Source organism: Hyla sarda, chromosome 8, assembly GCF_029499605.1.
Source record: "Hyla sarda isolate aHylSar1 chromosome 8, aHylSar1.hap1, whole genome shotgun sequence".
In the NCBI taxonomy this organism is placed as follows: domain Eukaryota; kingdom Metazoa; phylum Chordata; class Amphibia; order Anura; family Hylidae; genus Hyla; species Hyla sarda.
In genome coordinates this window covers 43,276,355-43,292,245 of record NC_079196.1, presented here as the reverse complement: position 1 = coordinate 43,292,245, position 15,891 = coordinate 43,276,355, and the positions used below count along the sequence as shown (strand labels likewise).

Sequence of the window (15,891 nt, the reverse complement as noted above, 5' to 3'; positions counted from 1 at the left end):
GAGAGAGCTCCTGTCTGAATAGAGGCTGAAAATACACAAATGGGAGGCAGAAATAAATATATAAAGCAGGAGGGCACCTCTCAGGACTCGCTGGATGCTCTGAAGCAGATTACAGCTTCAGGCCGCACACCCAGCCCGCGGTGCCTGAATCTCAGCTACGACCCAGGCCTGATCTTCACTCTGCAGCTGCGGAAGTCTCACCCTCTCCCTCTGCTAATACAGCACGTTGTGCAGCAGACACGACAGAGACCGCACTCCCTGTCTGGAGACTGGATAAACTTACCTGCGACACCGTTCTTGCGGCGCAAACAGTGAGTGAATCCTGAGAGGACTTCCCTCCTCTGTAACCCTGGCAGCTCCATAACCCTGTTGCTGCTAGCGGAGCCCTGTCCATGCCTGCATCTTCATTGATCATAATGGCTGCTCCCCCCCATGCCCAGAGACAGGCCTCCTCCTCCATCTCTGTGTGGTAAACTTGGGGAATAAAGCCTTGTGGGGGTGTAGGGTAGTTGAGGTGTTGCTGTTCAGTATTATAAAGGGCACTGTTAACCCTTGTCACTCGTGACACCAGGGTGAGGGTTAAAACTCTGTATTGATGCTAGGCCTATTGCCACCCTTCCCAAGAGCGATAGGTGAGTGTGAAATAAATGGATTGTCCACAGCAGTGCTGAGCTTAAAACTTGCAGGAATCTTTACTGAAGATTTTCTGTATTTGCAATAATGGTAACAGTCCAGATAACAGAGTCTATATAGACAGCACAGCAGTGATTGACAGATGCTTAGGACCGGAAAGTTCTCTTTAGCTTCAGAGGATTGTATTTGCATAGATCCGCCAGATTTAGGGGTTTGATTAGGTCCGGAGATCTTGCGGAGATAGCGGGGAATTGTATGAACTATCCGTCTCTAGCGCAGGCTTAGGCCGCAAGGCTTAGGCCTAGTAATTTGTCTTGTAAGCTGCGGAGGTCCTACCTTGTCCAGAATCAGCAACCCAAGAGAGCGATCAAGATGGCGCAGCTCCCTTATATGGGCAGGGGCTGGCCGTTTTGGATTGGTCCAATCAGCTGTCACTCACCGTTACAATGGATTGTGGGTGATCACATGTCCAAAACCACCAAAGTTCCTTTAACAAAAACCATAGAGTTCTGCAGCCCGGTCACATGACCCGCAGGTCCTGTGACACAAACAAGGTAGGAATATTAAATATACATCTTTACACTTATATTTGCATTAATTATAGCTAACTGAGGGGTGACGAGGGGTTAACTAAGGAAGAGGACCTCCACTGTTCCTAGGGACTCTGACTTTGGGGACCTCACCACAAGGTAACGTATGCAATATGGTACCGGGACACCACATCTGCATGTCCTGTGTCTCCTGCTCCCCAGACACAGAAGACATTGGGACCTTCACCAATAACAATCCCTACAGTGACCCCACAGGCTGTCTCCCCCCTCCTCCCCCCTGCTATTAACCCCTCAGATCCTGGGCAGCATTCCCTCTCACATATGTGCCCTGCCTTCCCTGCATTGTTTCCTAACTCTGCATCACCTGGATCCAATACTCCTGTGCCTGCTCCCTATGGCCCACCACTACATCCTTTCAGCTCTGCAGTTGTAGCAAAGAAAAATTGTTCAAAACACCCTTGAAAGCCCACCTATTAGCGGGTAAACGCACAGACCATTCTACCTCTGCTGACTCACGAGGATCCTATAGAATTTGGGGTACCAGACCTCATACGCCTTACCGTGACCCCCAAGTCCAGAGGCAGCCGCCAACACCCTTAAAAATCATCCTGAAGTACAATCTCTCCTAGCGCTGCTTCCAACTAAACTAGACATGCTGTATCTGAAAACAGCCTGGCCCCAGTCCAAACTGATGTGGCCCAACTGTCTACCCGTGAAGCAAATCTAGAGACTTTTTGCACCTGTGCCCGATATGTCTTTGCCAATTGTGAATTCTCTGGTTGCAGAGGCACACTAGCCTCCATCTACGCCCCTAATAGTAATCAAGTATCTTTTCTTGTTCGTACTCTAGATGCCCTGTCTTCCTTTGTGACTCGTAAGATTATACTTTGCGGGGACTTCAACCTACCCCTTTCGCCACTGATTGATACATCCACGGGCCACTCCCTCCTCTCCTACCGTAAACTAAGAGCCCTTCTCACTAAGCTTAATACCTTACAATTGAACGATACCTGGCACACTTTCCACCATCATAACAAAGACTATACTTTCTACTCACACCCTCGCAATTCCTATAGCCGGATAAATTACATCTTCTGTCCTCATCATCTTTTGCCCTCGGTTAAACGTACTTCCATAGGTGCGATCACCTTCTCTGACTATACGCCGGTCCTACTAACCTTTACCCTTCCCTCTTTTTCCAAGCCCAACTCCACTTGGAGACTGAATGAATTCCTCCTTTCTAGATTCCCTCTGTTTTCAGAAATTAAAGGAGGCAATAACTAACTTCCAGATTGATCATAACTCTGACACCTCCTCCTCACTTATTAAGTGGGAAGCTCTGAAGTGCGTCCTTCAAGGCATCAAAGTGAAGCACCGGGCGCAATTAAAGAGGGAAGCGTCGGCTAAATTATCTTCTCTACAGAATACCCTCCATGCTTTAGAAACCCTACATAAGCAAAACCAACAAGAGCAAGTCCTCCAAGATATTATTCAAACTCAACAAGAGCTTTTAGCCTTGTTAAATGTGAAACATAGATATTACAATCAGCTTAGGGGCAAACTTTTCTTTTCTATCTGGTAAACAATTGGCAAGAGCAATAAGAGAAGAGATCTTCCCTCTTTGTCTCTGCTATTCGAGAATCTACAGACTCTCTATCCCATCTCATGCCAGATATCCTTAAGGCCTTCTGTGACTATTACTCCACTCTCTATCACTTTCCAACTCCTAGTGCTAATTCCCTCAACCCTACTTCTTCTCCCCCCCCCCCCCCTCTTCAGTCCTATATTGCTTCTACTGCCCTGCAGACCCTCTCTGTGGACATAATTTTCTCTCTGGAGGCACCCTTCACACCGGAGGAACTTTGTTCAGCTATAACGTCCTTGCCTGCAGGTAAGAGCCTGGGACCTGATTGCTACACAGCCAAGTTTTACAAAGTCCTCCGGTCTGAACTGTCCTCTCCTCTTCTCTCCACTTTCAATGTGATCTCTGACTCCTCTCCCCCCCCCCCCTCAATTTTCCTTACATGCCTTTATTACAGTGATCCCAAAAGAAAGAAATGAACCGATGTTGTGCCAGAGCTACCACCCCATTTCTATACTCAACACAGATACCAAACTCTTTGCTAAATTGATAGCGAACCAATTGGCCCCTCATATCTCCGCCCTTGTCCATGCCGATCAAGTGGGTTTCATCTGTGGCAGAGAAGCCAGAGATAACACCCTCCGGACTTTCTCAGTTATCCATCATGCACGCATGACGAAGGTGCCTCTCCTCCTGCTCTCTCTAGACATGGAGACAGCCTTTGATCGTGTGGACTGGGGCTTCCTTAGGGCTACTCTGTCTCAAATTGGGTTGGGAGCTCAGATGAGAGCGTATATTATGGCACTTTACTCTAACCCCCAAGCTCAAGTTAGGTTCAATGGCCAGCTTTCTTCCCCCTTCAACATTTGTAATGGTACGAGACAGGGGTGCCCTCTGTCCCCTCTTTTATTTGTATTGTGCATGGAACACCTCTTAGTTGCTATTCAACAGAACCAAGACATCAAGAGACTTCATGTACTGTCGCACCATCCCAAATGCTCTGCTTACGCAGATGATCTTCTGCTCTTTTTGACTTCCCCCCCTCACCTCTCTCCCTTCCTTGCTGTCTACTATTCGTATGTTGGCATATTATGCTAATGTGAGAAAATAGAGGTATTCTGGCTCTATCCCTGGTCTGGATCCCGAGCATGGAGAAGGTGTGGACCTCACCCAGAACCAGCTCGGTTCAGGAACATGTGGCTTTATTCACATCAACGAAGCAACAGGTACAGGGAGGAAGTGCTAACTATAAAATGCATTCTTCTAAAAGTGAGGCGCTTAACGTTTCCCTCCCTCCAGGCATTGTTCAACAACTACGGAATAACTACCCTTTCAAATGGTGCACTGGCTCACTCAAATACCTAAGTATTCAAGTCCCAAATGACTCTCGAGACGTCTTCCATCTTAATTTCCCTCACTTGTTACACTCCATTAAATCAGATTTGGCCAGATGGGAGCGAAAAGACTTCTCTTGGCTAGGGAGAATTAATATAATCAAAATGAACATCCTACATAGGCTCCTCCATCTCTTTTCTAGCACCCCCTCTGGTCCTCCTAGAGCTTTCTTTAGGGATCTCTCTTTGCTCCTATCTGGCTTTATATGGGCCCGCAGACACCCAAGGGTTGTGAATCGTATACTGACCAGGTGCAAAATTGAGGGTGGTCTGTTTTTACCCGACTGCTTATTTTACCATTAACAGCTGTACTGACCAGAGTTCTGGACTGTCGGGCTACCCCAATCACCAAGCAATGAGTCACCTTGGAAAATCATTCTACTCGCCTAGATCCCAAAACCTTGCTGTGGCTCCCTAGCCACATTATGTCAAATGATCTTCTCTCTAACCTACCCCCTGTTACATCCTCTATAGCTCGTTGTCCAGTGTTCACCTTTATCAGCAGGATGGCCCATTGTCTCCTGTTTTTGGAAACCCTGCCTTTTCTCCTGCATTAATCTCTCCTTTTCTGGGATATTCTAGATCTGAAGGTATCTCCTTTTCTTACTTCATGAGTTGGTCGGGGCTGAAACCTTCACAAGACCTTATACCTGACTCCCCTGCCTCCTCCATTCACCACTTCCAATATGCACAACTTAGAGATTTTTATGCTACTAGTGGAACTACGTTAGACCTTCAACGTTCCCTCTCCCCCTTCGAGAAACTCTGTACATCTGAATCTGGGACGACTCGTCCGATCAATGTACTATATGCTCTCCTTCTTGATACCCTCCAAGATGATCCCCTGCAGTAGCTGGGAGCGGGAATTCATAAGTGAGTTCTCGGAGGAGGAATGGGGAAAGGTGGTATCCACGTGTCATAAAACGTCCATATCATGTAAAGTGCAAAAAAATTATTATAAGATCCTGACAAGGTGGTATAGGGTCCCGACTCTACTGTCCCGATATTATCCTGGCCTGCCCGTATGTTGGAGATGTCGTGAGCCAGGGGGAAACATGTCACATATCTGGCTACATTGTCCTGTTACTCTCTTTTCTGGAACCGAATATTAGACACCATTTATAAATTGATGTCGGTTTGCCTTGGTCTTACCCCAGCCCCTCTTCTTCTCTCCATTCTCCCCACCTCAATCCCCAAATGGCATGCTTACCTGACTAGATTTATGCTCTTGGCTGCTAGGTTGGTAATCCCCAGGAAATGGAAATCTATATCCCCCCATCCTTTTTTCGAATGGATACAGGAACTTACCCATCTCCATAGAATGGAAGAACTGATAGCTCATTCCAGACGACATCTAATGAGACATCACTTAATATGGGGACCCTGGATTAGTTTTATCTCCTCTGATCCTTATAGAACCCTGTACTTAGCACCATAATTATCCCTCCTTTTATTTGGCCATTCTCGTGCGTGTTGACCGCTAGGTATTGTCAGCCTGCCTGTCGCCTGGGGCCGTGTCTGTCTGCAGCCTCCCGAGGTACGTACTCTTTCTGAGTCTGCCTTTTTTTCCATCCCTTTCCTCCTCTCCCCTCCCACTTTTCTTTTTCTCTTCTTTTCTTCTCATTTTCATCATGGTAGGCCTTTTTTACCCTTAGTCCCCTGTTGGATATTTGTTTACTTATCCTAAAGTGATCCCCTGACCAGACTGGCTCAGCCTTATAATATGTTGTTAATATATCTTGTTTTGTTCTTTGGCTAGTGATGAGCGGCAGGGGTCATATTTGAATTTGCGATATTTGCGATTATTCATCCTATGTTTGCGAAATTCACATATTCGCTATGTTCGTTCATTTTTTTTTCCATGCAAAAATTCACAAAAAAAAACACAAAAAAAATATTCGTGCTCAACACTAATAGTCACTTGTCATATGGGTACACTCATTAGCCTACCCTTATAGAGCAGTCTTCTTATTCTAATTTGTCATTCCGTGACTGCACCTGTTTTGTTTTATATGCCTTTTTCTCATGTATATTTCTCTTTTTTTGAAAACTTTAATAAACACGTAATGTTAAAAAAAAAAAAAAAAAAATTCAACAGCAAGAGTGCAAACCTCAGGGCCCTGACTCCTCATCTATAATTGATAAGAAAGAAAAGAAGACAACCCATATGTGTGCAACTTTTCAAGCAATTATACTGATGTGTAAAGGAGGCACACAGTGCATTAATTACATAAAATTATGTGGTTTTATAAAAGTAGTGTTACAAATAAAAAAAAATCATGTTTATATCCTAGTTCCTACAGGCAGGGCTCCATTTAGAAGACTTAGGAGATGTGGTTACATAAATAAATATACACAGACTGTTTGTCATAATTGTGTCTTCAATAATTATAATTTGTTATACTAATTGATTTCACCCAAATGTATCACAGTTACAAGAAACAATCTGGCTTTTTTTATGCTTATACAGTTCATCACAGGTTATTATTAGAGAATAATGTGGGGCATTTTTGTATGCCGTGTGTATACCTATATATATCCTGTATCTGATATGATCAAAATATTCCACACGCTAATTTTCTAGGAGGCTATAATTATCCACAGTATTGGACCATAGGTCTCTCTTCCCTTCTCTTATCCACATATAGGCAGATAGTATCCTCTAGTGAGATAGAGAGTCTCCTTTATGTGACATAGCAAGGGAGAGCATATTTAGTGAGGGTAGGTTCCAGAGTGGGGCCGTCCTTTAAGGACGTTCTACTCCGCCTAGGCATAGGGGTAAAGAGAGGGACCAATTGCTCCCCTAGGCCCTCCCCCACTACCTATCCCCATATCTATCCCTTAGCTACCATACTGGACCCGATTGCATGATAAGTTTCCAGATTGGTGGAGCAAATTTAATAAGTACATAATGCTGTTATATCATCCCAAGCACACTGTATCCATGTTTACATCGGATTGATGCTGGAATTGATACCCTAATTTTCTTTTAGTTATGGGAAACCACGTGATTTGGTTGGTCAATTTTTTGTCTAGGTTTTTAGTGTATTATTATATAAGTTATATTTTAGTGTCTTTGTATTCACAGTTACAAGAAACAATCTGGCTTTTTTTATGCCTATACAGTTAATCGCAGGTTATTATTAGAGAATAATGTGGAGGCATTTTTGTATGCCGTGTGTCTACCTATTTTAGTTAAAGAAACTGTAAAATGTGTGTGATTAAGGTACCATAGGCTATTTAAAGATAGTAACATCTTGTTTTTGGGTTGGCTACTGGTCCTCTTTAAAGGGGTACTCCGGTGGAAACATTTTTTTTAATCAACTGGAGCCAGAAAGTAAAACAGATTTGAATAACTGTCACATGGGGGGGGGGGGGGGGGGTGATAAGGGGACAGTAGTAATAATGAGCACATAGTGGGGAAATGATGGGACTGTGACACAGGGGTAAGATGAGGGGGCAAAAATAACTGACACATGGGGGAAGATGAGAGGACAGTAATAATTATTGGCACACAATGGGGAGATGATGGGACAGTAATAACTGTGACCCAGTTGGAGAGATGAGGGGGCAGTAATAACTGACACACTGCTAGGAGATGAGGGGACAGTAATTGGCACACTGAGGGGATATGATGGGGCAGTATTAACTGACACAGGGGAAGATGAGGGAACAGCAATAATAATTGCCACACAGTGGAGATATGATGGGACAGTAATAACAGACACACCGGGGGGAGATGAGGGGACAGTAATAACTGACACAAGGGGGGGATGAGGGGGCAAAAATAACTGACACAGAGGGGAGATGAAGGGACAGCAATAATAATTGGCAAACAATGGAGAGATGATGGGACAGTAATAACTGACACACAGGGGGAGATGAGGGGACAGTAATAACTGACACAGGGGGGAGATGAGGGGACAGTAATAACTGACACAAGGGGGGGGGGATGAGGGGGCAAAAATAACTGACACAGAGGGGAGATGAAGGGACAGCAATAATAATTGGCACACAATGGAGAGATGATGGGACAGTAATAACTGGCACAGACAGGGGGAGATGAGGGGACAGTAATAACTGACACACACAGGGGGGAGATGAGGGGACAGTAATAACTGACACAGGGAGATATGAGGGGACAGTATAAACTGACACATAGGGCAGTTGAGGGGACAGTTATGACTGTGACACAAGAGGAGATGAGGGAACAGTAATGACTGTGACACAAGGGGAGATGAGGGGACACTAATGACTGATCATATGATGTCACATGCTTTCTGGCTCCTAATTTTTTTACATTTTTTTTTTATGGCTCCTAGATTCATATTACATTTGTCAAGCTTTGCGCTAGAGAATCTGCCCATAGCATACAGAGATAGCAGAGACAGGTAGCGTAAGCCATAGTAGATTCATAGTTATAAAAACTGGCTTATCAAGATATAAATTATATCTTCAACTGCACACTGTGCAATAAGACGCGATCAGATGCACAAGAAAGGCAGAGCTTGGAGGGACAACTAGATATCTAGCGCCAGGATGATGATGATGTCATTCTGTAGTTCACAGGAAGTTATCCACTCTGGAGAGATTCGTCTTCCTTCTACAGAGTAGAGTATGTACTTTACTGGGAGTCTGAGTGGGGATAACATGACTCAGCTTCAATAATGACATGGTTCAAAATGTATAAAATGGATACAACAGAGCTGAAATGAAACAAATTACACAGAAGGAATATTGCTGTTAAATTATCACTGTATGTGAAAAATATTGATATAAGGTTTTGTTTTCCTTGTGACCAATAGGCCCGTGGTCGAGCAAGAGCTGCAGAAAGTTCTTTTGTATTAGTGGCTTCTAGGTTATCTGGAGCTGCTGAGCATGACGATGTTAATGTTTATAAAGAAGGCTTGATGCATAAAGCTATTCAAAAAGTACAGAAGATGGACCCCAAACTATTTTCGGAAAAGGTAATTCAGTTTTTTTGAAGAAGCTACTACTGTGTCTGTTCCATATGGTAAACCCTTCATGAACGTGGTATCCTAATGTTTGTTTTGAAGATCCAGATGTTTCAGAAGCAAACCATTGCTGAGAGAAAAGTAAAGAAGAAGAAGGAATTGCTGAAAAATTACCAAAAGAACCCATCCAAAGTGACCTTTCTGTGCAAGAAGTGTCATACACTAGTTTGTTCTGAAGCTGACATTCAGGTGATAGAAGACATGCATCACGTTGTTCGGGACCCAGAGTTCAAGTAAGTATTTTATGCTTTTTTTGGTTATCAACTATTGTCGTATACAATGCCAGTTTTTGTTCATAATAAAATCTAATTTGTGAAATAAGTATACATTTTTTCAGTAGCTTTTGTATCAGAAACCTTTTTTTCCAGCAGCGGAATCTCAGCTATTAAAAATCCGCCATGACCCTATTAACTTCAATGGGATCTGCGGAAGATTTTCCACAGCAGAGATTCCGTCAACTGGCCAACTGCAATGCATGAGTGTGCTCTTATGCTTAACCCCTTAAGGACTCAGCCCATTTTGGCCTTAAGGACTCAGACAATTTAATTTGTACGTTTTCATTTTTTCCTTCTCGCCTTCTAAAAATCATAACTCTTTTATATTTTCATCCACAGACTAGTATGAGAGCTTGTTTTTTGCGCGACCAGTTTTCCTTTGTAATTACATAACTCATTATATCATAAAATGTATGGCGCAACCAAAAAACACTATTTTTGTGGGGAAATTAAAAAGAAAAACGCAATTTTGCTAATTTTGGAAGGTTTTGTTTTCACGTCGTACAATTTACGGTAAAAATGATGTGTGTTCTTTATTTTGAGGGTCAATACGATTAAAATGATACCCATTATTACATACTTTTCTATTATTGTTGCGCTTAAAAAAAAATCACAAACTTTTTAACCAAATTAGTACGTTTATAATCCCTTTATTTTGATGACCTCTAACTTTATTATTTTTCCGAATAAGCAGCAGTATGAGGGCTCATTTTTTGCGCCATGATCTGTACTTTTTTTTTTATACCACATTTGCATATAAAAAACTTTTCATAATTTTTTTATAATTTTTTTTTATAAAATGTAATAAAAAAGTAGCAATTTTTTTTTTTTTTTTTTTTACGTTCACGTCGTTCACCGTACGGGATCATTAACATTTTATTTTAATAGTTCGGACATTTACGCACGCGGTGATACCAAATATGTCTATTAAATTTATTTTTTACGCTTTTTGGGGGTAAAATAGGAAAAAATGGACGTTTTACTTTTTTATTGGGGGAGGGGATTTTTCACTTTTTTTTTACTTTTACTTTTACATTTTTTTTTTACACTTGAATAGTCCCCATAGGGGACTATTCATAGCAATACCATGATTGCTAATACTGATCTGTTCTATGTATAGGACATAGAACAGATCAGTGTTATCGGTCATCTTCTGCTCTGGTCTGCTCAATCTCAGACCAGAGCAGAAGACGCCGGGAGTCGGAAGGAGGAAGGTGAGGGGACCTCCGTGCGGCGTTCTGAATGATCGGATCCCCGCAGCAGCGCTGCGGGCGATCCGATCGTTCATTGAAATCGCGCACTGCCGCAGATGCCGGGATCTGTATTGATCCCGACACCTGAGGGGTTAATGTCGGATGCCCGCGAGATCGCGGGCGTTGGCCATTGCCGGCGGGTCCCTGGCTGCGATCAGCAGTCTGGATCAGCCTCGCATGACACGGGCATCGCTCCGATGCCCGCGGTTATGCACAGGACGTAAATGTACGTCCTGGTGCGTTAAGTACCACCGCACCAGGACGTACATTTACGTCCTGCGTCCTTAAGGGGTTAAAGGGGTACTCCTTGCTCTGCGTTTGGAACAAACTGTTCCGAACTTTGGAGCCGGCGCCGGGAGCTCGTGACATCATAGCCCGGGGGCGGCGACTCCAGCTTTTAGAACAGTTTGTTCCAAACGCTGAGCAAGGAGTACCCCTTTAAAGCTGAAAAGCGTTTTTTAACTAGTGTTTTGTCATAAAAGGGTTAAAAGTGGAAAGAATCGTAAAACCTATTGTTTTCTAATTGCTGCCGATGAATAAAGGGTAATTATTATTATTTTTTTTTTTTCAGAAATCGCTACAAAAAGGGAGAAAACAAGAATCTTCAGGAAAAGTTTGCAGGTTACCAAGCAAATGGCGAAATCATTTGCAATGAATGTGCTCGGGTAGGTGCAGTCTCAGTGCGCTTTTGACTAACTGGAATAATTATTATTATCAATATAATCTCCATATTTACCAGAGTTAAACATTATGTAGCGGCTATAACACTCAATGTTCTGTAATCCATCTTTAACTATCTACAATATATATAAAATTAATCTAACTAATACGTCAAACTATTTTATAACCACAGTTTTAGGGCCCATTCACACTTTGCTCTAAGAAAGTCCGGGCAGACATGTCATGCTCAGCAGGCGCCAATTAAATCAATCAGTGTTAGGACCGCAGGACATGCGCGGTCTCCATTGACAGCAATGCACTCTAAACCGAAAGAATTAACATGTTCATTATTCCTGGCAGGAATTTGAAATTCTGCTGAGTGCAGCAGAATCCCATTGAAAACAGTGGACGGCTGCACCAGAATTTCTCAGCTCGCAAATTCCATAGTGTGAATGGGACTTTAGAGCTGCATTTATGATTTTTAAGTTTCAAGACCTGAATATTCTCAGAAGAGGTGTAACCTTAGAAAAAACTGACCGCTGTTCACCCGCACTAAACCCAATATATTGGGTTATAGTTCGGTTGAACAGCTTTAAAAAGAGGGGTCACTTACAAGAATCTGAGCATTAGGTGTAGAGCTTTACATCTTTAATCTTCACTCTGCGCAATGGAGGCGGGAAGCTGACTCGCCATGCTCCCCTGCCTCCTTCATATTCCCAGACTGGCCTGTCCCTGTCATAAATATGCAAATAGTTGCCAGGGGTGAGTGCTCTGCTCTCCGAGCGTTCACCCCAACAGTCATTTGCATATTAATGATGGGGGCAGGCCAGATGTGGGAATATGGAGGGGAGCGCAGAAAGAACTGCGCAATGCACCTGAGGATTAAAGAGGTGAAACTCTGCACCTACTGCTCAGATTCATGTAAGTGACCCATCTCTTTAAAGCTGTTCACTTGAACTATTACCCAATATATTGGGTTTAATGTGGGTGAACTAGCTGTCAGTTTATTTTTAAAGCTCCAGGGCCCTAATGTAAAATTTCTAACAGGTCCCTCTAACTGAGCCATTTATAATACCAGTGCTTTCCTATGTGTTAGAAAAGCCTTTGGGCCCCTTGGGTACCTGGAACTGGATGCAACTGCTACCTCTGCACCCTCTATAGATACATAAACTGATATCTACTGCTGTTTCTTGCTTGTTCTGGTGATCTACATTCTGGAACTTTTCTTCTTTACATCATTAACTATACAGGAATCTGATGTTGGAAATACTGTAATCTCCTCCATATTCCCCCATCTGGCCTGCCCCCATGATAAATATGCAAATGACTGCTGGGGTGACCGCTCAGAGAGCAGAGCACTCAACCTGGAAACCATTTGCATATTTATGACAGGGACAGGCCAGTCGGAGAATATGAAGGAGGCAGGGGAGCATGGTGAAACATCTCCCTGCCTCCATTGAGTGAAGAATAAAGATGTAAAGCTCTGCACCTACTGCTCAGATACCTGTAAGTGACCCATCTTTTTAAAGCTGTTCAACTGAACTATAACCCAATATATATAATAATAATATTTATACACAGAGATTCCGCAGCACTCCAGGGATAGTTCAAAGGTGATTTATTATCCCATGCAACACAAAATGATACAACGTTTCTCCGGTTTCTCACCGGCTTTCTCAAGCATGTTATAATAATATTTATTTATGTAACTTCAACAAATTCCACAGACTTTACATTTATAAGGGTACAAATAGAGACAATTATCCAACATCACAATATTACCCATTAGTTATTCATGCAAGAGAAGTGAGGGTCCTGCTCATAGGAGCTTACAGCCTATAAGGGATAGGGTCGAGACAAAAGACAGAAGGTGCTTTAAATATTTATATTATTTATTTCCAATAGGGGGGTCAACTTAGCTGTTTGGGTTGTATCTGACAACAGATTCCCTGACTGTTTCTAAGGACAACCAGCAGATTTGTGAATACTGCTCTGGACTTCTCAAAGAGTTTTTACCATAGATGCCAATTGCTAAAAAGTATTCTTATGCTCATTAGCAAATGTCTTTTCATTGTGGGTGACATTAATAATCTTCTTGTTTATGACTTTTCTTAATGTTCCTACTGTGTTTGTTCTGCAGCCGTGGGGAAAAATTATGGTATATAAAAGCATTGAGCTTCCCTGCCTGAACATCTGTAACTTTGTCATCAAATATGAGAAAGAGCCATTGACCAAGAGCACTCTGGACGCTTGGAGAGATCTCCCAATAAAGTTCCAACCATTCAGTTATCTGACTGATGACAGCGACGATGAATAAATGCAACATTTTACCAGAACATAGAACTACTAAGACTTGGTGCTGGAACACGTCCACTTGTCTACTACTGGGACTCATCCTATAGGATTGTTATATAAATTGATAATTCTGGATTCCTCTAAGTGATGTTGAAATGATTGGGAGAAGGGAGCCTATTCTGTAAATAGCCACATGAATATACATGAATACAAAGAATTCCTGTGTTCCCATTGACAAATGTTCATGATATTTAATATGGCACTAACCACAATTTCTGGTAATAGGATCACGATTAATAAAATAAACCTTCATCAGCCTCGTATTTAAAATCTATCCTGATATATAAGAAATTGTGATGGAATATTGTATTAAATGAATAATAAATTTGATCTTTGATCTGTTTACAATTTTGCCCAGGGAGCAAATTCATTGTACTGTGTATAAAATTGAGCTAAAACACTATTTTACTAAATTGTTTTAATAAACCAATACAACAAATATTACACAAAATATAAATCTTTATTGAGAATTCATATTAAAACAAATGGAATGGCACCAACAAAACGGTCCTCTCTGAAGCACATACCGAGGTAAGGCTAAGAGCTAATTATTAGAGATGAGCGAATTTCCGAAAAATTCGATTTGGCCGATTTGCAGAATTTTCCGAAAAAATTTGGTTCAGACCGAATTTATTTGCGGCAAATCGCTATTAAACACAGCTATTTCTGGCCTACAGAGAGGCTCAATAGGGGTGTAGAACACTTTGCCTTGTCCTAGCAAGCATTGGGAGTGTACTGTTAGTGAAATAATACTGTTATTCAGTATGACATGCAGATTACAGGCATCGCTATTAGAATCACTGTGGCAGATTTTTTATGTAATTTTTATTTTTAAATTAAAATAAAAAAAATTTTGATTACCCATTCTGGTGAGCATCGAGCTGGCGGTCCTCCGCCAGGTGAGATACCATCTGTTCCAGCCCCTTCCTCTCAGTGCCCCCCTGACTGTAAAAGTGTGAATGTTTCATTTAATCAGTTATGGTTCATTGTTATCGTCCAAGCTGTTTCATTGGATTCTTTGGATAATTCTACAGGGAATATGACATTGATGACCATAGGGCCTCAGTCTTGAAAAGATTACATCGATTTTTAAAAATATAAATTTAAGATTTATATTAGATTCCAAAGTTTAATTATCCGGCGTTTACTTCCAACTAATAGTGTATGACCAGAAAACCCAATTTAACAAGGAGTCACATGGCAGCACAATGACAGAGCCTAGAGGTGGCAGCAGCATAAGGAGACCATAATCTGGCAGAAGGACACAGTCTGGAATTGACGGCAGCAAGAGGAGACCATATAGTGGCTGAATGATACAGCCTGCAGCTGGCGGCAGCATGAGGAGACATTGGGCTTCACGAACTCTAAGATTAAAAGATAAATTTTCAAATTTAAATTGAAGATTTTTGGTGGCTAGTGCTACCAAATTTTTTTTTAGGTAATGTCCCAGGCCCAGCAGCATGAGTAAACATATAGTGGCTGAAAGACACAGCCTGGAGGTGGCGGAAGCATGAGAAGACCATAGAATGGCTGAATGGCACAGCCTGGAGTTGGCGGCAGCATGATTAGACCATATAGTGGCTGAATGGCACAGCCTGGAGTTGGCGGCATATTTGTGAAGTGTTGGTGTAGCACCATGGTCTATCTACTCTGATGCATCAGGCATTGGTGGGTGGAAATCCTGTTGATTCATGCCTGATTCCTCTTCACAAAGGTCAGTCTCTCCACATTTTTTGCTGACAGACGAGTTCTCCTTGGGGTCAATATGGCCCCTGCCACACTAAACACCTGCTCTGATAGCACACTACTGGCCGGGCAGGACAGTTTTTCCAGGGCAAGCTCTGCTAGTTGTGACCACAAATCAAGTTTGGCTGCCCAGAAGTCCAGCGGATCTTCAAGGTGTGTTGGCATGGGCATGTGAAGGTATGGCACCACCTGCTGGTTCAGGTCTACCTGCTGCTGATGAGTTGCTTCACTATGCGGGTGAAGAAAGCTACTCATCAGTGACTGTAGACTCAGGCTGCTGATGGAGTTGGTACTGCTCCTGCCACCCCACCCCTCCCAAGCAGCCATGGTAGTGGAAGGTGAGTGCAGAGGGCCCCCCGAGTAAGACCTGCGAGAAGATGGACGATGTAGGATGTCTCTGTAGTAGGTCAGTTTGTCTTCCCTCTCA

At 42.6% G+C, this 15,891-nt stretch overlaps 1 protein-coding gene across 3 annotated transcripts in view; it reads left to right on the top strand.

Annotated features, from left to right (window-relative positions):
- IFIH1 (interferon induced with helicase C domain 1) overlaps positions 1 to 14,157 on the top strand; it is a 100,435-nt gene extending 86,278 nt beyond the window's left edge. For all 3 annotated transcript variants that reach the window (XM_056533765.1, XM_056533763.1, XM_056533764.1), the window contains exons 14-17: positions 8,966 to 9,127; positions 9,218 to 9,408; positions 11,275 to 11,368; positions 13,504 to 14,157. In XM_056533765.1, coding sequence (XP_056389740.1) covers positions 8,966 to 9,127; positions 9,218 to 9,408; positions 11,275 to 11,368; positions 13,504 to 13,680 — 624 coding nt within the window. In that variant the 3' untranslated portion in view covers positions 13,681 to 14,157. The remainder of the gene's footprint in view (positions 1 to 8,965; positions 9,128 to 9,217; positions 9,409 to 11,274; positions 11,369 to 13,503) is intronic.
- The last annotated feature ends 1,734 nt before the right edge of the window (positions 14,158 to 15,891 follow it).